General features: G+C 32.9%; 1 protein-coding gene across 1 annotated transcript in view; it reads left to right on the forward strand.

The window, feature by feature from the left end:
* The window catches only part of LOC128234320 (CD166 antigen homolog), a 97,741-nt gene that overhangs the window by 69,003 nt on the left and 3,406 nt on the right, over positions 1 to 25,332 (forward strand). Inside the window, exons 5-13 of the mRNA XM_052948495.1 lie at positions 2,020 to 2,307; positions 4,144 to 4,408; positions 5,148 to 5,467; positions 9,556 to 9,663; positions 9,960 to 9,999; positions 12,180 to 12,229; positions 21,858 to 22,013; positions 22,665 to 22,721; positions 24,639 to 24,730. Coding sequence (XP_052804455.1) covers positions 2,020 to 2,307; positions 4,144 to 4,408; positions 5,148 to 5,467; positions 9,556 to 9,663; positions 9,960 to 9,999; positions 12,180 to 12,229; positions 21,858 to 22,013; positions 22,665 to 22,721; positions 24,639 to 24,730 — 1,376 coding nt within the window. The remainder of the gene's footprint in view (positions 1 to 2,019; positions 2,308 to 4,143; positions 4,409 to 5,147; positions 5,468 to 9,555; positions 9,664 to 9,959; positions 10,000 to 12,179; positions 12,230 to 21,857; positions 22,014 to 22,664; positions 22,722 to 24,638; positions 24,731 to 25,332) is intronic.

The raw sequence follows: 25,332 nt of genomic DNA on the forward strand, positions 1-25,332 counted from the left end.
TAAAAGATTGAGGACGGCTAGAGTATGAAGTAACTTAGAATTGCACCTTTTAAATTATGTTATGTTATGTTATTGTTCTTCCTTTTATGTTTACCCCCCCCCCACCCCCCGACATAAAAAAAAATTAAGCATAAATGATTACAATTGAAAAATTCCATGTTTGCATATCCGACTCATATCTGATTTACATGTAGTCAAGCATTGTTATTTTTTGTATTACTATTTTTTGTATTACTATTATCAATAGTATACTTATAACTGAATTTAATATGAAAAAAACACACACTCAATGTGTTTGTTATTCATGACATTAATTTCAGTACATGTGCATATTTCATGTTTTTATCTTTGCCTAAATTTATTTTATGTTTTATTGATATAAAATTTGAAATAAATAGTGACATAATTATCATCAAATATCTAATGTTTTAATCAACTGTAATCTTTTGTAATCCTATTACCCCCCGCGGTCATTAACACCTTTTTGATCACGCCCGATAGCTACTACCGGATGAGACCGGGACCGGGAAATAGTATCGCCCCCAAGAGTAGTCGGAAAAACCGTAGACCTACTTTCTCTTTTGCCGTCTAAAAATAGCAACTTTCGGCAATTTTCAATTTGTTAAATCTAAGTTATTAAAGCGATCTTTTAAAAAATAATTGCGGTTCAGTCGGTCTGAAACAATGTGGAACTTATTAAAAACTTTTGAAATACGGTTACTTTTGCGGACTGTCGCTTTAACAATAATATGCTACATAACAATTACTCATAAGATATATTGATCCAGCAAGAAAACACATTTGTGCGGATGTGCTTTATTATTTCATAGCAAATATTTTGTAAACATATTGTGAATTGATTCAGTATTGAACAACCTTATCATAATCTTTTAAACCAAAACTCAGTTACATACACCTACTAACTTGGTAAATGTATACCGAGGTTAAAGATTGTTTTCAAGTAATACGGCCTATTATCGAGTTTGTCATAGAACGCATGGATATACACTTGTATATCACGTTTCTGACATATTACACGATCAATTTGAAGGTTCAAAGAGGTGCTAGAAAAATATGCGACTCGATATCAAAAGGTAAATTTCTCTAAATATATAATAATTCTTTTGTCGCAGATACCTTTATTCGAAAACGTTCGCCAAATATTATACAAGAGGAACGAACTAAGTATGAGAATATTAACACAATAAGTGCACGGAAGCGTTTAGTATCGATATCCGTGTACTTTAAACGACCATGTTTTGCACTTTAAACTATCAACACTCTGCTAATTAGTCACATTGATATGTAACAAGGCTTCAATATAGCACTGCAGTCATAGTTTATAATAATTAACCGACCAATTTCATTTAAAGAAAGAAAATGTATGTTGCATATCTGAATCATATGCTGTTAATTATAACATTATTATAACAGTAAAAATATAGCAAGCAGTATTAAAAGATAAATCATACCATATTGTAGTTCCGTGTGTAAAGTGATGTCTTTTATTTTATTTTTCCACCTATTATAAAACATTCAGGAGCATACTGTCTCTCAAAGATAATATCCTCATACAAAGACAACTACCGGGACAAGCCCAGAAGCCAAAAATTCAAAATAAAGAGGCACAATGCAATTTACCAAACGACAATGAACGAGAGATACAAACGTATTAATATCACATATGCAAAAACTTTGAGTCATAAATGCAATTAATTTCTTGAGTTAAAGTTCTGGAAACCGTAAATGAACTTTGTCGGTAAAACTTTCAATGAATGCATACAAATGCATGAAAATAGTGAATGAATGGTATATAAGGCTGTGGTAAAATCAAATCATAAACTCCATTGTTTTAGATCTGAAATAATGGTGAACTTTCAAACTAAACAGCATTGTTTTCGACGCGGCCCTTTACGCATCTCACATTTTTCAAATGTTCTCCGTTAAGAATGTTGTTATACCGATTACTCATTTCTTGATGAAACCTTTCAATTAGCCTAACTATGTGATAAATTCCAGATGGGCCAAGACAACTAGTTTGCAGATTTGGTGGGTCATCTTTGTTATCTGCAGTAGCAGTAAGAGAAGGCCAGGAATTTAGCCTTAACTGCAGCAGCGACGGAAACCCGCCACCAAGCTTTTCCTGGACCCACCCTGGGGATGGACCATCTAGTTCTCTCTTCATAGGCAGCATCAACAGAACACACGCTGGGATATTCAGGATAATAGCAAGGAACAACTTGATCCCATCCAATCAACAGGCAGTTAATCTCTCCAGGGACATTAATGTCACAGTTGATGTTCAATGTACGGGTATTATCTTTCCTAACGTATTCATGTTTTTTATTTATTCCGACTATATTTACCATTAAGGAAGTAAGACCCGCATCGTCATGATTTCAAACTATGATCAGCTTGGTCATTTTTTAATCGTTTCCTGGATTTAAAAAATAAAATAAAATTAAAATACCTTCAAATAAAAATGTTATTTAAACTTGAATTACTATACCCATATTTCTGAATTGATAATAAAAGCGACAACATCTGAGATACAAAAAACAACACTTTTGTTACATTTCTTTTCAGCATACAAATGGTAAACATTTGGTTTCAGAGTTACAAGAAATCAAAATGCTTTCAGAAACAAAACATTATTAACACATCGTCAACAAATATAAACAAATTGTTCTGAAACAGGCAGATGGTATTACAAATTAGCATAATATTTTGACCGCGTTTATACTTGAACATCGACTCTTTCAGCAAAACTAACAAGTTCTAGAAATGTCCGTGAACAGTTCTTTATGTTTAATTACCCGAAACCTTTCTTTAACGTTATGCACAAACATATCAATGTTATACCGTCCCTGTTCAAAGTATTTAGAGTTTGGAATTCTTATCATTCCCATCACATCATATCAAGTACTGACTTCATCAATACAAATTTGGTTTTAAATTAACTTAAAAACAAGAACAATTGGACTGCAGAAATAATTACTGTTAAGAATTAAATCTGTTCCAGTTACACGGAAGAGTGATATGAAATAAAGCATATCCACCTATACCAAGGCCAACGCAAAACCACTTATTAAATAATTAAATAAAAAAAAATATGACAAACAAAAACATTTGTAACAACAATTTAAGCATGTCTTCGAAAAACCTTATATATCAATAGTAATAAGACAAAGGGAATGGAAATAATGGTACTATACGGTTTATAAATCAATGGTCGACAACAAAGTTCAACAGTTTAATTCAATGTACCAAACCTCTTGTAGATATACAAATAAGGAAATTTATTAATGTTTTATCAAGCAAGTCATTGAAAAACCGTATACCCATTACTATCATGAAAGGAAATCACGCCATAATATCTATTCATAAATCAATTGTCGACAACAAAGTTAACATTTTAAAATCTAATTGGCACATCACCATGTTTTTACTTAATTGAATTTGTTCACATGGATATTGAAAAATTGTCATTTATGTATCTGTGGTAATGCAGTAAAGGATTGTGAACACTTTTTAATCCATTTTACTACATTCACCAATTTTTTTATCAACCATCAACGGCTTGTAAAAATATTGTGGTATAAACAAATTGTTTAACAACATAAAATATATTGTCTTGGGTTATAAAATAGACCAACCACTTCAAAGAAAAAAAACTTTCCTACTGTATTTATATATATTTTCTTTTTTAAATGATGTTGTTATGATTAATTAGATTACGTATATCCATAAGAGTTATTTTCGAAGATATGCTTATAGTGTATCTTTGTGTCATGTTTATTCTGTATGAAATTGGTTTTTAAAGAATTGAACGGATTGCAGTTCCAGAAAAGATAACAAAAATAATCAGGGGTATGTGGGATTTACGAAATTGTTTAGCTCATCTTGTTCATTTCTGACAGAAAGGAAATAAGTTGTTTTACCAAGAACGTGGAATGGGATGGATAAAAAGTATTGATGCCTTAGTAATATCCGCGAGTGACAGTCCCCACCCAGAAAACCTATATATACATCAAAAGAAAAACAAACATAAAAGCTAGTTTGACAAAAATAGCATACACATCAGCAATAATTAAACAGCAATGATGAAAAAAAATAATTAAATGCATCTGTATTGTATTTCAGATGAGGCAAAAGTGACGAATTTTACATTATCGAATGTTGATGACGGGCAAAAGTTTGAAGCAAATGAAAGCTCACAAGTCATTTTTCATTGCCAAGCCCAAGGCAATCCATTATCAAATGTTGTGTTGTCTAAAGACAATCATGATTTAAAGACAGAAAGTAACACAAACGAATTGGCATTCACGATCATCAAAAGTGTTTGTGAGGACGATGGCACTTACCAGTGTTCAGCACAAAATATACACAATACTAAAGCCGATATCAGGTCTTTGATGTTATTTGTTAGATGTGAGTCCTATGACTTTTGTATTGTTTTGTTCACTCTGTTCAGCATTATTGTATCATTCTTATTTTTTTTTTTTAATTTTAACTACTGCGCTTCGTTGCATATGCTTCTTTCTGAAAACTTACACAAACATGTTTGCATCACTTCTTACACTGCACATTTATATTCGAATGTTGTTTTCGTTGCAGTACAAACATTTTGAAATACACTTTTGATATAGGTTACTTATGGACTGACTAGTAGGTAAATTTAGGCATTAACCTATGTGAACAGACTGTGACCGAACGCCAAAATAGCCGAAACATAGATTATAATCATACACATATCAGGAAAGCTTATGTTACCAATATTCGCGGAAAATAGGTAATTATGTCCGACTCATATCTGGAACACATCTATATTCATTTTGCACAAGTAGGAGTAAAACTTTTAGTTGAACAACAAGCAACAAATTAACATTCAGAATACACCAAGATTGTGTTAAAACGGTCATTTAAAATAGACCCTTTCTTTTCTAGACCTAGGGAAAGCAATCATTATTTGTATTGGGCCGGATTATACCAGCCCGAGTACAGTTATATTACAGATATGAGGTTTACATAGGTTCTCTAACACGAGCGTTTTGATAACTATCCATATTTTTACGAAGGAGCCTTGTATATACTTTCTCCATCCCGGTTTCCATTTAAATGAAATATACACTGGTTTTATTTTTCAGGTGCTCCTCGTGCATCAACATTGGCCCCAAGAAAGCAGAACGTCACAAGCGCTACTGGAGTCCCTGCTGTTTTAACTCTTACGCTAGTAGCATTTCCTCGACCTATGTGGTTGACATTTTGTGGGAAAAACAATTGTCGGCTCTAAATACGTGGCATATTGTTCCTAATGCCTCACACATCGAGATACTCATATCTGAAGACGGACTTCAAACTCAGTTATCATTTAGTTCCGTTATGCAAGACGATTTCGGGTATTACCGCGTACATGTCAACAACGAACTTGGAAATTATACCGAAACGTTTTGCCTGCAGAAGCAAGGTCAATTACGCAGGTTTTTATGTTTGCAAGTTATCATAAATCTCACTCCGCCCAAGAAATTTTATTTTTTATTTTAAATTTCAATAATGGTACATCGTATATATCGCTTATTATTGTTGACGTTGACGTTTAAGTCTGCACACATTTTAAATATTACTTCTAAGTAACAAAGGTTATTTATATTCACTATTTAAACCTCCTTTAAATTTCTGAAACAGATTTACGGTTTTTAGCCTGTGAATATATTATCAGGAATAGTTCCTATAATACTATAATGGATACTTCAGGAATACGCCAGGTAGCCAAACATATACTATATATTAAGATATAAAATATACATTATTAAACAAGTAAATGCAAATTGCTTAGAATCACATATGTCAACAACTTACCAGTATCAAATGTCGTAAAATTGATGACTATGACTACCGATACAATTCAAATGTATTTATTCAGAAAACATGTGCTCCAATGTACAGGATTTCACAAGAAACTACGTGGTAATCATAAGTCAATGGCAAAGTAAAAACTTTTATGAATCCATTATGTCTGTAACATTTATATTTGATTTACAGTTAAGAAAATAATTAAAACAAATATTTAAAGATTGCCAGTTACACAAAGTAAAACACAAATTTGAAATTCACTAATAACGTCCTTGACGCAATATGTAAGATGTGAGTGTAATATCTTTGAGTATTATTTTGTACACTCGCCATTTTATGGTCATTTGGAGATGATAAAGTGTCTTGTATGTATGCCATAAGGCCCCTATCTGTAAACAAGGAGGGTATCCATTCTAGTTCATTGCTTATTTTGGAATCTTTACCAATCATTTTATTACAACCGGATGTTGTTGCAACCCGACCCGTTGTCGTTGTAACCATTCACATCACATTCCTTTCTAATTGCACTCTTGTTGCAGTTGTTACCGCATCCTTCGCCTTTGTTACCCCGGCTGTTACCGCTTTCTCTCCCATCGCTTCTTTTATACTCCGGTTGTATTCCTTACCCATCCCATTGCCATGGTTTAAACTCCTGTCTCTGTCGCGTCTTTCTGATCATTTCACTTTTCTTTACATTCTTCTTTGTTATATATTTGTATGTATACGTCTCTGTTATTTCCCAATTTTTCTTTCGTCGTCGTAGATAAGCGTTCCGTTGCTAGTGTTCATAGTTGCCCATACGTTGTCGTTGTTTTGACCCTTGACGTCGACGACTTATCCTATCATGATATAGTGGCGTCGTTATAAAACGTTCCGTCGTCTGTGTTTACAATCTTGTCTTTGATAATATCCATAACGCTGTAAAAGCAAACAGCTGTTTTTCATTTGAAGATGATTTTGTCTATTAATCCAAACTAATTTAATTTTATATATCTTTGGCGACGTTTTTCGTCGAAAGGAAGCATTTTCAGTCGCATGTGTACTGCTTTTTTTACGAGTGACCGTTTTTTGAATTACTTACGACGTATACCATTGTTACTAGCATTTTGTTCCGATATGAATTTAATTTTTCAATCTCGCCCACTCCATTAAAAGGTAAGAGCATGCTTTCGGTCCTAAGAAGCAATTTAAAAAAAGAGATTTACTTCTGATGGATGCCATATACTATTAGTAATGGTATTTTGAATTTATAAAGTAATACACATGTTATCACTAATGGAATTGAATACATGCTTAGGACAAGGTTCTTCATCCAGCTAGTTTACCTATTCCGATGCCGCTTTGCATCATTCTACCATTATACACCTTTATACACGGTTTTAGGCTTTTTCTATTTCCTATAAAGGGTCAAACGTTCGTATGTTCGGCAAGAAGCCTAATCATATATACAGAAGTAGTATTTGTGTTATATAGAGGAGTAATCTGCGTGACATATAAAAAAGTAGTATTTGTAATATATACATGCGAAGTCTGAGTGATATATACATTGAGTAGTATGCGTGATATATACATGAGTAGTCTGCGTGTTATAACGATTGAGTAGTCTTCGTGATCTATACTTGAATAGTCTGCGTGATATATACATGAGTAGTATTTGTGATATAAACATTAGTAGTCTGCGTGATATAATTATACATGAGTATTCTGCGTTATATATACATGTCATGAGTAGTATGCGTGATATACACATGCGTAGTATGCGTGGTATATACATGAGTTGTCTGCGTGATATATACATGTGTTGTATTTGTGATATAAACATGAGTAGTCTGCGTGATATATACATAAGTATTCTGCGTGATATATACATGTCATGAGTAGTATGCGTGATATATACATGCGTAGTATGCGTGATATATACATGAGTAGACTGCGTGATATATCCATTATTAGTATTTGTGATATATACATGAGTATTCTGCGTGGTATATACATGAGTTGTTTTTGTGATATATGCATGAGTAGTCTGGGTGATATATACATGAGTGGTATTTGTGATATAAACAGGAGAAGTCTTTGTGATATAAACATGAGTAGTATTTGTGATATATACAGGAATAATCTGCATGATATAAACATAAGTAGTATTTGTGATATAGTATTTGTGATATATACATGAGTAGTCTTCGTGATAGAAACATGAGTAGTATTTGTGATATATACAGGAGTAATCTGCGTGATGTAAACAGGAGTAGTCTTCGTTATATATGCATGAGTAGTATTTGTGATATATACAGGAGTAATCTGCGTGATATAAACATGAGCAGTATTAATATTCTTCGTGATATATACATGAGTAATCTGCGTGTTATATACAGGAGTAGTATGTGTGATATAAACATGAGTAGTATTTGTGATATATACATAAGTAGTCTTCGTGATATAAACATGAGTTGTCTAAGTGATATATACATGAGTAGTATTTGTGAAATATACAGTATTAGTTTTCGTACATGCATTGTGTTTAACACATAAAAGGTTTTGTATTCTTAATGAAGCAACAGTTTTGTTGGGGTTTTTTGCGATCGATACATTGTGTATCTGTTCATAATTTATTAACCAAAGTTTTTATACGAATTTTTCTACGTGCTGATAAAACTTTGTCGTGTCCGTATACATAAAGTTTCCAAATCACATTGAATTCTTAAATACAAGAGGTTACATGTTTATATGTTGACCTTGTTACAATTAACCTGTGTTAACTCTCAGTCACAACATTTTTAATTACACCTGTTTGCTTACTTTGTTTATTTGTTCTGATTTTCAGCCTGTTTTCCAAAAATGCTTCAAATTGTTTAAGAATCTTTTTATTAAATTGGTGCCTATGATAGTAAATAGCATAATTCATTGGCACGGGATGGGCGGTCGGTTGGCGGCAGAAGCAAAATCATAAGGATTATTCATTGGCAAAGGTAGCACCCACTTATTGGGGTTCAAAACTGAATAATCGAGTTTTGTAAATATAGAGATTAAAATTTTAGAAACATGAAAATTGGGCATAAAGGATTTTGAAAATGAAATTACTTAACAACATAACATTAACCTAACTATGTCTTTGCCCAATATGTCTAAACTAAGTTATTGCTGACATAATAACAGTTTTACCATTCTTTTGAATTCTATTTGAAATCATAATTTATTTATTGACGGGTAGTAATGTTTTAATTATCGTACATAAATGCAACATATCGTCACAACATGTATGTGTCTACCAAAGACATCTTTCAAACATGACATAATTTGTTTCTATTGAAGAATCGCCAATTTTTGTGTCCTCATATAACGTGCTCTTAAAATATTTTCTGTCTGGCAGGGACTTTTCATTCAAGAAAGTTTTTGTGAAAATACCAAAATTTAATATGGAATACAACTTCAAAACTACCCTTTAAAGCAAATTTATGTAATAGTTTAAGTACCCGTTAAAATATGTATACGTTTGAATATATGTGAAGCTGAGTTGTATTGACTGTTTAATTTAGTTATATGAGTAACGGTATCTCAATTTTGTCATATCTAGTGTGTCTCTTTTAAATACTCTATTGTATATTATTGAGTCGAAGACATTCGCATGACCTTGTATCAAGGCTCACGGTATTATACTTCTCACGTGACCAAACAATCGAATTTATCATCTGCTTTCAGACGAAACGAATAAGGTGCTTATAATAGTGTTAGTTGGAGTCTCGTGCTCAGTCCTTGTGGTCTTTCTAGTCGTTATTATCATAGTGGTATTCAAAAAAAGAAGGAAAGGTATGTATGCACCTTACTCATAGTAACGTTAATTTTCTATCCATAGAGAACTTAAATAACGTCATATATGACTAGTATAAAACTTAAGTGTTATTTGTTCGTTTGGCTTCCAAAACATCTCAATGGATATAAAACTTGAATTTGGAATTTGCAGCTGACCATTACGAAAACATTCATATTCTCAATAAATATTTGTAAGGTAAAACTTGTTTGTTAACTTATTCTTATTAATGTTACATTGAACAATCGATCCATATTCTGTAAATATGCTGTCATATAACTTTTAATACTTTCAGGGAAAATGACAGAAGCCTTGGATCGATTAACAAAGGAACAGTAAATAATTTGATAATTGTTTATAATCAGTAACGCTGAGTCTCAACTACATGGTTAAAATTCAATTTATGTCTTTCAATACTTTAGGTTGGTCTGTTGCGATCAAAAACAAGCATACTGTATAGACGTTTGACCTCAATTCATTCACTCATAAGCGCATTTATGACAGCAACAACCGGCTAAAGAGTATAATTAGCATAATGATTCTACAATAATATAATTATATAAAAATATCCTTTGCAGAAATTACTTAAGTAGCCCGTTTAAAACTCCTCAGACTGAAATATGTCAGAATCAAATTCCGTCTTCCTTACTAATTTACAGATTCACATTTTTTATATATTTTTCATAAAGAAATGCTGACGACGGGAAATGTGAACAATTTCTTTATGGAGGACGCATTTCTAGTTTAAATATTTAGTTTTAAACTGTCATGACATACCAAGAATCTATTTTATGACGCCAAAAATAATTTCTTATTACCATCTTCTTCTATTTATTTGCATTGTAGTTTCTTCTTTGATTTTAAGAGGATAACTCGTTCCCATTAACTTTCTTATTGACCAAATAATACGAAAATATTAACTTATTCCATTGACGTTTCAATGATCATATATTTAAGCAAATACTATGGATATATACATGTAAAGCAATAGCACCTTGATAAATGTTTCTTTTTGTCATTTTGTTTCTTCCGGGTAAACAACATTGGAACTTGGTTCGTATGCAGAACACTTGGTCAGTCTATTTAAAGCATAATGAAAACATTTCTGTTATATACATAAAACTTTTACCAGAGGTATGGTCATTTTCTCATTAAAAAGTAGACACAAAAATAAGATGCTGTATCTCCAAAAATGCTCAATAAGCCTTTTTTCTAACGTAAGTATAACATTAGGATCTGAGTGTTTTGATTGCAAAAAAACTGGCCAATATACAAAATGTAATCACTGAGGCATATCTTAGGATAGGGATAAGAATTATATTAAATATTGCCTCTGATTCAATTGTCTTATTGTTCACAATGTCAAGTTTAAAGGCAGATAACTTTGTCAATTTAATTCTATTCAGTATCAATTAGACTTTGTTTAAACGAGCGGAGACATTGTCTAACCATATTCCATTGATATTGTGTATACTAATTGTCTCCATGAACTCTAGGTCGAATAAAAAAAAAAGATAAATGCAGATAAAAATAAACGTCACTCATAACATACAATATAATATTTATATACTCTTAGACGGCACAAATTATAGAATAAGTGTTTGTCAGTGTTATTTCATCATTATGGTAAACGATTATATTACATTAAATAAAACCAACAGATGATTGATATTAGAATATAAATTTTCGTTAGGATATATGCCACACACGACACACCGGTAGAAGCCTTTCTGCACTCAGTGAAAGTACATCTAATGCAAAGATGTGTATGTTTGACACTTCCATTCTTTGTCACAACCCACCATTATTCCGCCCATAGTGAATGAGTATGCGTGCATTTACCAGTTGTAGAACGAAAGGGTCGATACATAAAAGGGCAATAACAAACTTTACACCTCAATATACGATATGTTAACTCTTTAGTTTAATTTGAACTAAATGAATAAAATAAAAAATAAAGTCATATGTTATCACTTAAGTTTAATCTGAACTAAATATATGAATTATAAACATTGTTCTCTTGTATTTAAGTAATAGTGATCTTAATATTGACCCCATGTGAACAACTTCACATACTGACGAACATCGCATACTGATTTCCTGACCCTAACACATGTACATTTTTTTAGAAACGTGCACAACAAATCCCATGCTAACCATGCGTATTTTAATATAGTCAAGGGATTCAGTTTTGCCGGGCACAGTCAATCTTTTAATATTCCCCTTACGGTCCATGACCCTGTCTCATATCATTACCATTACCACGATATGAGTGACAAAATAGTTTCCATGCGTTTTTTTCAATTGTTCAAAGGCCATGGTGAACATTCATGTAAAATTCCTTTTCTCTGACTCTCATACCTTTGCAGGATACATGTTTTAGATTACGAAAAAGCAACCCGTGCAAAATTCACTACTCGTGTTTGTCTTCAACATTTCAAAACCATTTACTGTATAACATGTACAATAAAACGGACATAACGTTGCCCGTTATGTACGTATCTGACATTTTCAGTAAGCTGCAGTCGATGTCCAACACAGACGGAACAGAAGATGACAATGATGGTAGGTTGTTGCATGTTCATGACCGCCAATAAAATAGCAGGGATATTTACCAAGTTTTAAATAGTTCTATTGGGATTGTTAATCCTTTGGGTACATGTACATTAGAAGTTATCCATTAAACGTCAGACGGGATCGGGATGAAAAAGAATATATGAAGGGCAATATATTAATTCTCCGTTAATGAGAATCACAAAATAACTGTTTGCAGTATTCCAGCTGTATTATGATATGAGCAAATTTTAGGCTTAAGGACATTGATAAAATGTCAAAATATTCACTTTAATAAACCTTATATTATATTGGCATGCCAAAAGGCAAAACAGTTAGTGAAAATTATTTCAAAATAGTTTTATACTATATTTCCCAAACGAACACATGCCGCATTATATGTTGATTTTCTGGTAGTTTGCTCAATGTGGTATATCTTTCCTTGTATGAGATGTGGAAGGTGTAACGTAACCACATGTTTTTATGTGTTTGCTACATCACTCAAAAATACCATTGCACTTATTCCATACTTTTACTAAAACTCAGATTTAGGGATACCAACCCTTAATTCAACTGTTTTTGTAAACAGTTATACCAAAGGTATACATATTTTTAATTGTAACTTCACATACACAGCTAATTACGCATGGAGTAATTTCATATGTGATTATTAAACATGATAAGTATGGCGTAATGTAGCTGTTTTTTCTGCTTTAGAGAACATGAACACAATTTCTTTGTATGACTGATATGCTTACTGCATTTCTATTGTTTGTACTTGTCTAAGTACTCTATACATGTATTTAATTGCGGTTTATTTAAGTGTGTAATTTATTATATTTTTTAAAAGTAGTATTTTTCGGGGAAGTTTTTTAAGTAAACATAAAATCTTTGATTTTGAATATTGAATACTATTGATTCAAATGTGACTAACACCTCCTTTCTCTTAAACAAATGTTTTAATGCTTAAAATGTGATACCTCTCCACTGGCGCAATTTCATGCGATTATTAATTCGTCAGCACTGAACACATTACACAAATCGTTTTAAACAGTTCAATGCCTATTATTGTTGTGTAACCATTTTAATCATTGTATTCTTTGCTCATGTATGTATATTTAGGGTGCTTTTGTACAAACCTACTTTTAAACTTAGTATCAAATTAAGGAGAACAATAGACCTGTTTCACAATACCGACAGCGTTACTATTTTTAGAACTGACAGATCGAACCGAAATCAAAACGAGGCTCAACGTGTAAAAATCGATTGCTCATTACTGACGGCGCCATCTTAAAGATGGAGAACTACCTACAATTTGATTTAGAAACTCTACATAACCTGACTTGCAAGCAACTAAAAGAACTATTGAGAACTCACGATGAAAGTCTAAGCGGGTCAAAGGCATCATTAGTTTCGCGCTTGTTTGCTGTAATTAGCAAGGAAAGACAAAAAACGAAACCCGGAATTGAAAATGTTGACGACTGTGTGGTGGGGAAAGTTGATATTAACATTCCAGAAAATTGTGCTTTCTCGGACTTAGTCGTGTTGGCTGACACTTCAGAATGGTCGTCTGATTTGAGACATTTACCCATCCACAATTTCCACCAGCTGTACGAGTATCTAGTACAAAAAAACAGCAAGTATGGGGCCATTGTTTTGAAAGGGACAAACTACAAACGTGAACGTGCCTATCAGTTTCATAATGAAAACCATATATCGGACATGAAAATTGCTAAAAATAAAGATGTGACATTAGTAAAATGTAAAGTTATTGCCTCCATGAAGAAATGTCGGTACAAGGTGGTTGTTGTATTTAGTGAGATTGGAGATGTGATGTATGCAGCATGTGAATGTCCTGCAGGGTATGTTCATGTACTTTCAGTGTCAATACTTAAAGGAATGACAATCAGTTACACATTGTGATATATATATATATATTATTTTTGTCTATACTCTATTTTATACAAAAAAAATCATACAAAATGCATCTTCGAATGGTGCAAATATTGGAATGGAAATGATTTAATAGTCCTTAATTACTGATAAAATATATTTTTCAATTTAAGAGACAAATTTTTTTATTTTTTTTTTATTAATGCTTTAGAAAAACACATATTTGAAAATGTATATAAGTACATGATATATTATGTTCTGTACCTGACATATTTATAATTTGTTATTGGCTTCTTTCAGACTTGGTCTGCATGGAGCAGGGAAATGCAACCACATTGGCGGTCTCCTGTTTCGTGTGGAAGAGTTCACGCGCAAGGAGATACAGAAGGCACCAGATACCCTGACCTGCACTTCTAAGCTGAGCAACTGGAATGTGCCTCGCGACCTACAGCTTCCAGCTGCACCATTAGCAGAACTTAAAATCTACAGAAACCAGCCGGGCAAACAGACAGGTGGAAGACTCACAGTCACTTCATATGATCCGCGAGCTCCACAAGATCGCTTCATGGACCACGCAGCCTTCCACAACCTTCAGAAAGAGCTTGAAGACTGCATGCCAGCATCTGGATTCTTCTTGTTTCACGAACAAGAAGAGATACAGGAAAAAGATTCTATTGTGACAGATGACAGTTTTGTTCAAGAGCAACATGTTGAAGTTTGTACTTCATTTTGCCTTGATGATTCTGTTAAAGCCAAATTGTCAGATGAACACTTAATGCAAAAGTTTGGTTGTAATGAACATATTAATGAAGAAAATGTGTTACAGGCAGTCAACCAATATCTTGAAATAACTCGTGTTGAAAATGACATTATTGATGAGGTTGAAAAAAGAACTAGGGCACAAAATCAATCTTCCTTATGGAAAGATTTACATAAGGTGAAACTCACTGCTTCAAATTTTGGAAAGGCTGCTAAGTGCAAACGTTCACCTGTGTCAATTTTAAAACAAATGCTCTATTCCGATGTATGCACTGTTGCCATGCAATATGGGCATAAACATTAAGAAAATGCCATAAATGCTTATAAGCAATTCATGGAAAGTAAAGGAAATAATGTTGTTGTGGAGAAAAGGGGTCTAGTAATTTGCAAAGACTATCAAGGCATTGGTGCAAGTGTTGATGGAATAGTCAATGACCTGACTACAGGCACAAGTGGTTGCCTTGAAGTTAAATGCCCAATGTCAAGAAAGGAAATGACTATTGCAGAAGCTTGTGACAAAAAACCATTCTGCTTAGTGAAGGACTCAAATGGGCAAATATTGCTCAATCTTGCCCATGACTACTACATTCAAATTAAAGGACAGATGTATGTTTTGGGTCTTTCATGGGCTGACTTTGTAGTATGGCTGTCAGATGAACATGTCCATGTTGAACGGGTCGCATTTGACATTGATGCATGGACCAAGAACATTTTGCCGGCTTTGAAACATTTTTATGAAACAGCATTTGTGCCTGAACTGCTGACAAGAAAAGTGAAGCGTGGGATGGCACCAGCAATGTGGACACCATATGTTGCATCCTAAAATGTGAATACTGACAGAAGACTCTAAAATTGATATAATGCACATTGTCACATAATTATAGATTTACAATGCGTTATGTCATGACATCATGCTTGTACACTGACTTTGCCTGTTGTTACTTGTCTAAGTTTTATCATTTTTGTTGATAATATAGAAAAACTATGATCTTTTATTTGCCAACCAATGACCTTTGTTTTTAGTTTTGGTCACTTAATTTCATATCAAGACAAAATAAATGTGGTAAACGTTTTCTTTTGCTTTATTATGTCTTCTACCACTACTATTTAATAACATGATTTAGTTTAGCAAACAATAACATGTTGCCTTGGATTGCATAATTACCTTTTAAAAAAGACCTGAACCTTTCCATGGTGTCTTCAGTTTAAAACCGGAACTCAAGTGTTTGGTAAATCATGACTCGGTCTCTTTAAAACCAGTACTCAGTGTTTGGTGAATCATGACTCGGTCTCTTTAAAACCAGTACTCATTGTTTGGTGAATCATAACTCGGTCTCTTTAAAATCAGTACTCAGTGTATAGTGAACTATGATTCGGTCTCTTTAAAACCAGTACGCAGTGTATAGTGAACTATGACTCAGTCTCTTTAAAACCAGTACTCAGTGTATGGTGAACTCTGACTCGGTCTCTTTAAAACCAGTACTCAGTGTATGGTGAACTATGACTCGGTCTCTTTAAAACCAGTAGTCAGTGTATGGTGAACCATGACATTGTGTCTTTAAAACCAGTTCTCTGTGTGTGGTGAAATATGTCTCGGTCTCTTTTAAACCAGTACTCAGTGTATAGTGAACGATGACTCAGTCTCTTTTAAACCAGTACTCAGTGTATGGTGAACCGTGACTCAGTCTCTTTTAAACCAGTACTCGTGTTTGATGAACAAGAACTTGGTGTTTTAAACCCAGTACTCTTTTATGGTGAACCATTACTCCATTTCTTTAAAACCAGTACTCAGTTTGTTGTGTACAAGATATTGGTATCTTCTTATTAATTCTGTGTTTGCTTGGGTTACTATGAATTCGCTATTATGGCCCAGTTTAGCAGTACATGAACAACACAAAGGCTTTTAAAATGCTGTGATTTTTTCCATGGAAACAGCAAAAAAACAAATATTGGTAAACCAAAAATAAGCACCTTAAAATTTCAAAAAGAAGTTAATTACATAATCAACAAATCAGTAAATGAACCTCAACGATAAATGATTATCATTCAAATGTATTTACACTATCAGTCATGTTAAGTTCATTCTGTAACATGCATTGCATTCAAACTTAATTTGTAGAAAGTGATAACCATTAAAGATGCACTATTACTCCCAAATAAGATTTCCTACAACTGTTTAAATATACCAGAAATGCGGGGGCATTTGGCTGGGGTTTAACCATCAGTTCGTCCCCGCAGGGCAGGGATTTTACCCGGGGTTGGCTGGACCGTAAGTCAAAGTCCCAGCTATTCCCCGGACCTGGGGGGCCGTGGTTACAATCGACTGATGCATTTTGTTTAAATATTATGATGGAATTAAATCGGGCTCCAGATTGTTTTAAAACCCATCCATAAATAAGTCTGAGATTAACTTACTTTTTTTATAAAAAAATATACTTTTTATGTTCCATTCCTTTCTTTACATATATGATTCAAATATGCTGATGATATCTTCTGAGATCATGTACATTCTTGTACTTTCAATGAAGAACATCACAACAATTGGTAGGGCTGCTAGATTGGTAGCAACGTGATGGACACCTAGTGCCTGTTGAAACACTATTGTTGGTTGGGCATCTATTGCTTACTGGACTGCTATATTGGATGGACCATAGATGTTGGTTGAACAATTATATAGAATGTGTGATTGACAACTAGTGTTATTTGAATCACTGTTGGATAGACAGCTATTGTTTATCAGACAGGTATAATCAGTTGATTTACATGTTTTGGTTGAAAAACTTTTAATGGATGGACAAGAAGTGTTGGTTTGACCACAAGTGTTGGTTGGACTGCATTTAATGGATGGATATCTAGTTAAGCCTGATTTGACCGCAATGAAGTGATGATTGAACTGCTGCTGTAGGTTGTCAGGTCATATTGGTTGGATTCCCATTGCTAGTACTTGTTGGATCCCTTTTGTTGGTTGAACTGTTGTTTTTCGACTGTTATTATTGATATTCATACATGTATAATATGTTAAGTGCTTAGTATTCAACACTTATTATTATTATTATTATTATTATTATCATAAGAGATATTATTATTCACTAATCATATAGATATATTTATGTAGTGTCCTTGTTCTTAAGTTATGTTTTACATTTACAATGTGCATCATAATGTTTTATTATTTGAACAACTCTTTTAATAGATATTTAAATAAATATTAATTCTGTACAACCATTTTTTTGTCTGTTTTGCTATAATTTGTATGATAGTATCGGACATTTTCTACAGAAATAATAAATTTGTCATAAAAAAGAAAACATTCAGAGTTCATGGTGTTCATTACATGCTGATTCTCATTAAAATGAATATTAAACTTGAATTCATCATTGAATGTATGATGCTTCATTAAATTCTGATGAGATCACCCGCCAACTGACCTTGAGGGACCTGCACCTTTAAAACTGCAATCTCACAGATAAATGATTTGGGTATCATTGCTTTCAATTCAGTCAATCATATAAAATGACTCACAATAGAACAGATCTCTGTTGTTTGAAACACTGACAAAAGACTTCATTTTCTTAAAGCGTAGGTAACACTTTTAACCATAAATATCAAATTTCAAACAAAGATATGTAAAAATGTTATCTGATCTTCTATCAGCAATCTTATATCACTGGTTTTCAGACATTTTTTGTCAAAACGGTCAAGATATATAAAAATGTTTCCTGATCTTCTATCAGCAATCTTATCTCACTGGTTTTCAGACATTTTTTTTGTCAAAACAGTCAGTCTGTGAGAATGCAGCTTTAAACTTGAGCACTATTAACAATGATGAAATATCTTACTTATGAAAAATTTAATACATAGCAGCAGATGTATTTAATCATTCAAGTCTTGAACTATTATGTATGATCTTGCTGGACATGAGCCTATTGTTTCTGGAAATTTGCATGTGTACCAAGTTTCATTTAAATCTAAAGTCTGTTTGAATTTGGGCCAAGAAAATATTCGTCCTACAGTACGCTAAAGACACCTTCATGTAGGCTTATTGACTATAACAATATTAAAGTAACATGATAGGAAAAAGCTCGAACCAAGGGCTGCCGGTATACTAGCACAGCACTCCTACAAACTAAGTTAACCGGATGGCTAGTTATTGCCCACAAACGTTTACTCGATTTTATATCTTTTTAATATTAACCATGGGAGTTAAACAGTTATTGGAATTAAAAGATCATAGCCAATCATATTAATAACAATGGTATTTTTTTACAATTTAATAATAACATTAAACATTATATAATTCAACAACAACAAAATGTCCTTGGTATGGAACTATCCCTTTAATAGTTCATTTGCCAAGTGTTAAAAAAACATCTTGCTTCTTTTTGAAAAATCTCTTGTTCGACTGTTATCAGCTATGAAGTGTTGTTTCACATCCTGTGTCATAATTCTAAATTTCTAAAAGTCCACTTTTTGTACCAAACATTTAAATCTATGTCACTTGTGTGCATTTCTTTAGTCCTTGCAGTCAAGGAAAGTTTTCATTCGTATTGACACACTTCAATTATTTTATCTCTGTTCTTAAACCGAATCCAGTCTCTTGTGTTTTGCACAAAAAATATCTTGTAAAACTACTGATATATCAGGTGCTATCAGATGGTATCAACTGCCTACTCCTGTTCAGCATCAACTTGGCAGACTCAAACATCCAGAATGGACATCTCTGAAATTAAATAAAATAATATTATCATCATCCAAGTTTAAAAAGCCATAAAAATAAAAAGACTCGAAAGAGGCTGTTAAAGGTACACTCTCACAGATTTACTGTTTTGACAACTTTTTTATTTGTTGTCTTGTAATGAGGCAATTTCTGCATAAATATCTGCAAACCAGTGATATCAGCCTGCTGACAAAAAAAACCAGATCACCGATTTTCATTTAAAAATTATTATTTTATGGCTAATTTTAATGGCTAATTTTGAAAGCGTTACTAACGCTTTAAAAAATGCATTAAAAATAGAAAAAAAATACTTAAAATATGAAAATCTGCAATCCAATGTTTTGACAGCAGTCTTATATCACTGGTTTTCTTGCACGTTTGCATTAATTGGCTTGTTCGAAGACAAAAAATAAAACAGTTGTCAAAATTCTGTATCTGTGAGAGTGCAGCTTTGATATCAGTCAGATATTTAAATAGTTACAATATACTAGTACATTATGTATAAGCTGTTATTCTAAGACCTCTATATTTGTTTATATATAGCACAGCAGTCAGTATTTAAATGCCCCTCTAATCACATTTTGCTTTAAGCTTCAATTTTCTTGACTGCTTTAAAGTTGCATATTTTAACAATTTCACAATAATTGCAAAATATCATTCAGTTAATTTGATAACAAACTCATCAAACCACAATTAATGCATACATTATAACAATCAATATGTATTTGAAGTCTTTGAGAACTACTCTGAAAGTCTTCACCATTATATTTGTTATTTTACCCCACCCACGTAAATGTGTACTGAAGTTGGGTATAAACGTCAAAAAATTCACTGACAGTAACAAAAAACGGTACAAATTTATAGAAAAATGTATAAACATATGTTTCTAACATGTTTTACTCACCTATCAATCTATTTTGCCAATTATGCTCTCCTTTTCACTCGTATCGCTATCTAGGAAATTGAATGCGGAAATAAACCGGAAGTCACCTTTGTCGCAAAGCATTCTGGGCTACTGGAATAAGGCGAATTGCTTGGTACTTGAAAAAGGTGCACACCACTCTTTTGGTTTTCCTTATCATACCGAAAGTTGTTGCACCCTACAACACAACACATCTGTCCTCGACTTTTTGATTTTTTGTCCATGTTTGCCCAGATGATGGTTCAATGACACACTGAAAAGAAAGGGACATGACTTAATACTTCAGCATGACAAATTAAACCACGAAGTTTATACATTAAATTTGTGTACTGTATTGCTTAGCATCCTGTGTCCATTCATTAACCCTTCTTTCGAGATTTGTGGGTGGGGTAGGATTTTGTGGGTGGGGTAAGATTTTTTAAAACATAGTATTGACAGCTTTTTAACCACTAGCGTATAACATACATCCCGGTAAGTTAAAAGTTCCCAATTTTAAAAATGAAATATATGTTCACCTGAATTGTACTTTCAAAATATAACGAGAATCGAGAAATTTAAATCCTTTTCATCCTCTATTTTCACATTTGACATTTGACATAAGAACGGATGTTAAATTGAAACCGAAGAAATATTTTGAACAGAAAGAAAATGTTTATGAAAGAAAAGGTCAGGCAGAAGTAACTTACGTTCAATATGTTCATCATGGGCGATGTCGAAATTATACTATGAATACTTGTTACCAATATGAATATCGGAGTAGTAAATGTACTGGCGACTCCAAGCTTAACTGGCAGTTTTTACACGTAGAGCCTCATTCTGGAATTCTGCGAGTCACGTGACGGCTTATCTTGGCAAAATATCGCTGTATAGTGAAAAGGGTCTATTGCACGATACATGAACATTATTTCTGCTTATAGAAAATCCTATTGGCTTTGCAACGAATATTACAATTTCATCGACAGTCGCGAACATAACCTAATGCGACTTGATTTTACTGTGCTTCCTTACCGACCCTTCTTTGATCATCCTAAATTTCCTTGATCATGCCTTATTTTGTGATTGAATCCTCACGATTTTTGGTCAAAACTTGTTAGAGAATGTGAAAGAGGAGGGGAGGTTTTCAAGTGAGATTTCCCTTTTCACCAATATACTAAAATGTGTTGTTGTTTTTTTAGATACATTTCAACAATATTGAGTTATTGAGCAAATTTTCATACGGAAGCGTGTTCATGAAACTAATACAATGGATAAGTTACCTGTACCAAATTGTCATTAAGATATTTGCATGTAATTTGTTTATTGAGTGTTTGTGAACATTTTGACGTTATTTATTTTTCTTATTAACAAAGATGAAGTGATCAATGAGTTATATGAGGGCGGTGATGATGTGCAGGACCGCACTAGAAAGGCGGCGGCCCTTCAAGAACAGCCTCATAAGAAAAAAGCTGTCAGCATGTCAAGCGGGGTCGTTGAATTATATGCTGTCGTAAATAAAAAGTCAAAAGGTAATTGTTTGAGCATGATTAGTTTATTCTGTAGTTAAAGTAGTAAAGTAATTTCTATATACTATATATTATTAGAATAAGTTACGAGAATACAGTGTTTTACCATAACTTGAAAAATGATATATTCAAAACATGAAAAATGATATCGACCTAGATAAGGTCACCTTCTCATAATATTTCATTCAGCCAATCAGAGGCGTTCTTTTGAATCGCTGAATGTAAAAAAGTTAAATAACTTTATCCGATATTTGGCTTGGATCCAAGCTGTACAGCTGGACCTTTACTCCCGCAAAATTTTAAAACTCAGACAACATGGCTGCGATGATGTTAGCTCCAGGCCTGCCAAAACTAACGATAGTAAACAACGCAACGTGAAAAATGCATTATATGTATATTTTTCTTTTTAAAAGTTAATGTACCTCACCTCGGACGAAATATATATTTTAAGTCGAATTTAAAGGGTAATGCTATTGACTGAGATATAGATATTTATATTAGAAACTCTAAAATAAATATTTCCTTCCTGCATTCAAGGAAGATCGATAGTGTATATAAACACATACTTAATGAGGTGAACATTTATTTTGAGTAAAGAATATTATTGTATTCGTATAAATACGTCTTCTGGCTTTAATAACTATTTTTTGGTAGGCGAAACGTCATCGGAACAACCATCAAAACTAAAAAGGGAAGCGAAGGACAGCGAAGGTAACTTCCTTTTGGCGACTGGAGTGTCTACTAAGTAATATTGGCTTGCACATGTTTAATCGCAGTTTAAGCAGGATTTGTTGGAAGTTGCAAAACAACTTCTAAACATAAAATGTACAATTATAATATCTTACAATACAACTGTATTGTGTTCTGGTCCAAATGGCCGCCATATTCATTTTTTTGCCTTACATATTATGATACGACCGTGTTTACAACTTTACCGTGGATCAATTCAATATCTTAAATTGGGTGATCACTGATTGAATAAAAACATATATTTCTAAATCAAACCATGTGCGCAAGAAAAAGTGATTTGATTAAACGGTTAGATTTAAATAATAAAAATTATTTAAACCTAATATATATGTCCAATCGAAGGCAATCTTTTGAATTATGTAAACATAGAATAGGTTCCCTTATCGGGACGCATGTACGAACAAATATTCCATACTTTTCTTGTTTTTGTACGATTTCTATGTGCCATTTTAAACCCACAATAAGACAGCAATGCGTGAATTAGTTATGAATGCAAATAGGAAAAGGTTTTAAAACAGTTAAGACTCTTCCCTCGGCTTTGGTGAGTTCATTTGTTTTTACAGTTAGGGAAAACACACAAATGACAGGTTCAAATAGGCCTATTGAAAGCTTCTTAATACCCATCTACCTTATGGTAAAAAACCTACAACATTGTACTTCGAGCAACAAACCAAAGTTTCGAAATTCTGACTTTAAACCTTTAAATGTTTTCAACTTTTTTTTGTTTATTCTGTTTTTATCTTATATAAAATATCTGAAAAGTTTGAATGCTACAATTCCATAACAAGATTGACAACAGTGAAAAAGAAGGCAACATTACAATACGGGATATGCTATGACGCGTACAGATCTGACAGTAAAACGGCTAACCCAATGTCATTATTTTAAATTTTATATTTATTGATCCGCAAAATGAAGTCTTGAAATATAATTTCGTCGTGTAAATAGAAAACTCATCATTGGAACTAAAAATTGAATTAGTTTTGCCAATTTCATTTAATTCACGTTTATTGATAACACAAAAATCACAAGAAATAGAAAGTTTTGACTTTAAAGTTTACTGTGATTTGGTACAGGGAGTGGAATAAATGATATTATTATGATTATGCACACGCTTTATTTAAAATAAAATCTGAAAATGGCAAAAGTGTTTCAATTTGCAATTAGTATGTGTTAATCGCCATCTCGGTAAATAAAACTTGAAAGGTCAGCAAAAGAATGATATAACAAGAAGTATACTTTTGTTTTAATTGAAATGTTCAAAATATATAACTGTTGTATGTATTCAGCTGATCAATTGCGCATGAAAAAAACATATGCAATTTAACAGTGGTTTATATCAACCTTATTATTATTCCATCTCTGTAAAAATATATGAACCAATGTTGCCAAATATATCATCTGCATGAAACTTATTAAATATATCTTTATGAACGAGATCACAAACAGCAAATGGGCATACATATATTTTAATGGATGTTGGGATAAAATAGATCTTTGTTTCAATGATTATATTTTTTAAAATATAATTGGATTTCAATACGCGCAAGAACTGGTGCTTTGCGAGATGAGACATATGGCGAAAGTGTTTCTTATGGGGTCCTCGCACATTGGCTTCTGTGATTGGTCGGCTGGAAGTGTCTGTGGTCTTTTGAGCTTATTTTCCTATTAGTTTTATATGTCACTTAAACTTACTTTACTAAAGAAAATATAGTGTCGGGTAAGATGCAATACATTTAAGCCTACTGTACAAACTGTGCTAAACCTGTTGATGATTAGCAATACATTAATATTATCCTACAAAGGTTGAATTAAATTAGACTTTAATTGTGGATGAATTATATACTACGCCTCATAGCTAGTAGGTATATATTTTAGATGAATACGAAAACACTGAAAATCCACGAGGGGCGAATGGTGTCGATAACCATGAAAATCATGATGTGCCTTTGGCAAAGGAAACAGCTAAGGTTTGTGTTGCTTTATTCCAGCGAATAACTATTCATTGGAAGTCAGATAAATTACACGCTTTATAAATAGCACTGAGTACGAGCGACTTCCATTATGATAGGCTTAGCCATTTTACTGAGCACGACAATATATGACCGTGATACCATAATGTTAGTTACTTTGATTTGTTTTGTTCATTTCATATCACATGTAGAAATATGAAACTTGTAGTTATATTATTATTTGTTTTTAAGCATATCATACAAAACTGACGTACGCACGATCACGACCAAAAACAAGGTGCTAAACAAGTTTAGTTTATTAGAATAGTAGATCACGTGATGTTTATCTACAGTCAGTTGGACAGATGACCGCGTAAACGGGCTCTTTTTCTTTTCTTAAATGTCAGAGGAAAAACACTAATGATGTTTCAGTATCTTATTAATAGTCCGCCAACAACCGACCTCAACAATCACTCGCCCATGAAGTCCCATCAATCTGCATAATAATGACACTGGCAAAATAATCGACCAGAAAATCTACATGTGAGGTGAAAATCTTATCCCACCCGCAAATGTTGGAAACTGTGCAGCATTAAACAATAGTTAATTCTATTTCTTTT

Source organism: Mya arenaria, chromosome 5 (assembly GCF_026914265.1).
Source record: "Mya arenaria isolate MELC-2E11 chromosome 5, ASM2691426v1".
NCBI lineage: Eukaryota > Metazoa > Mollusca > Bivalvia > Myida > Myidae > Mya > Mya arenaria.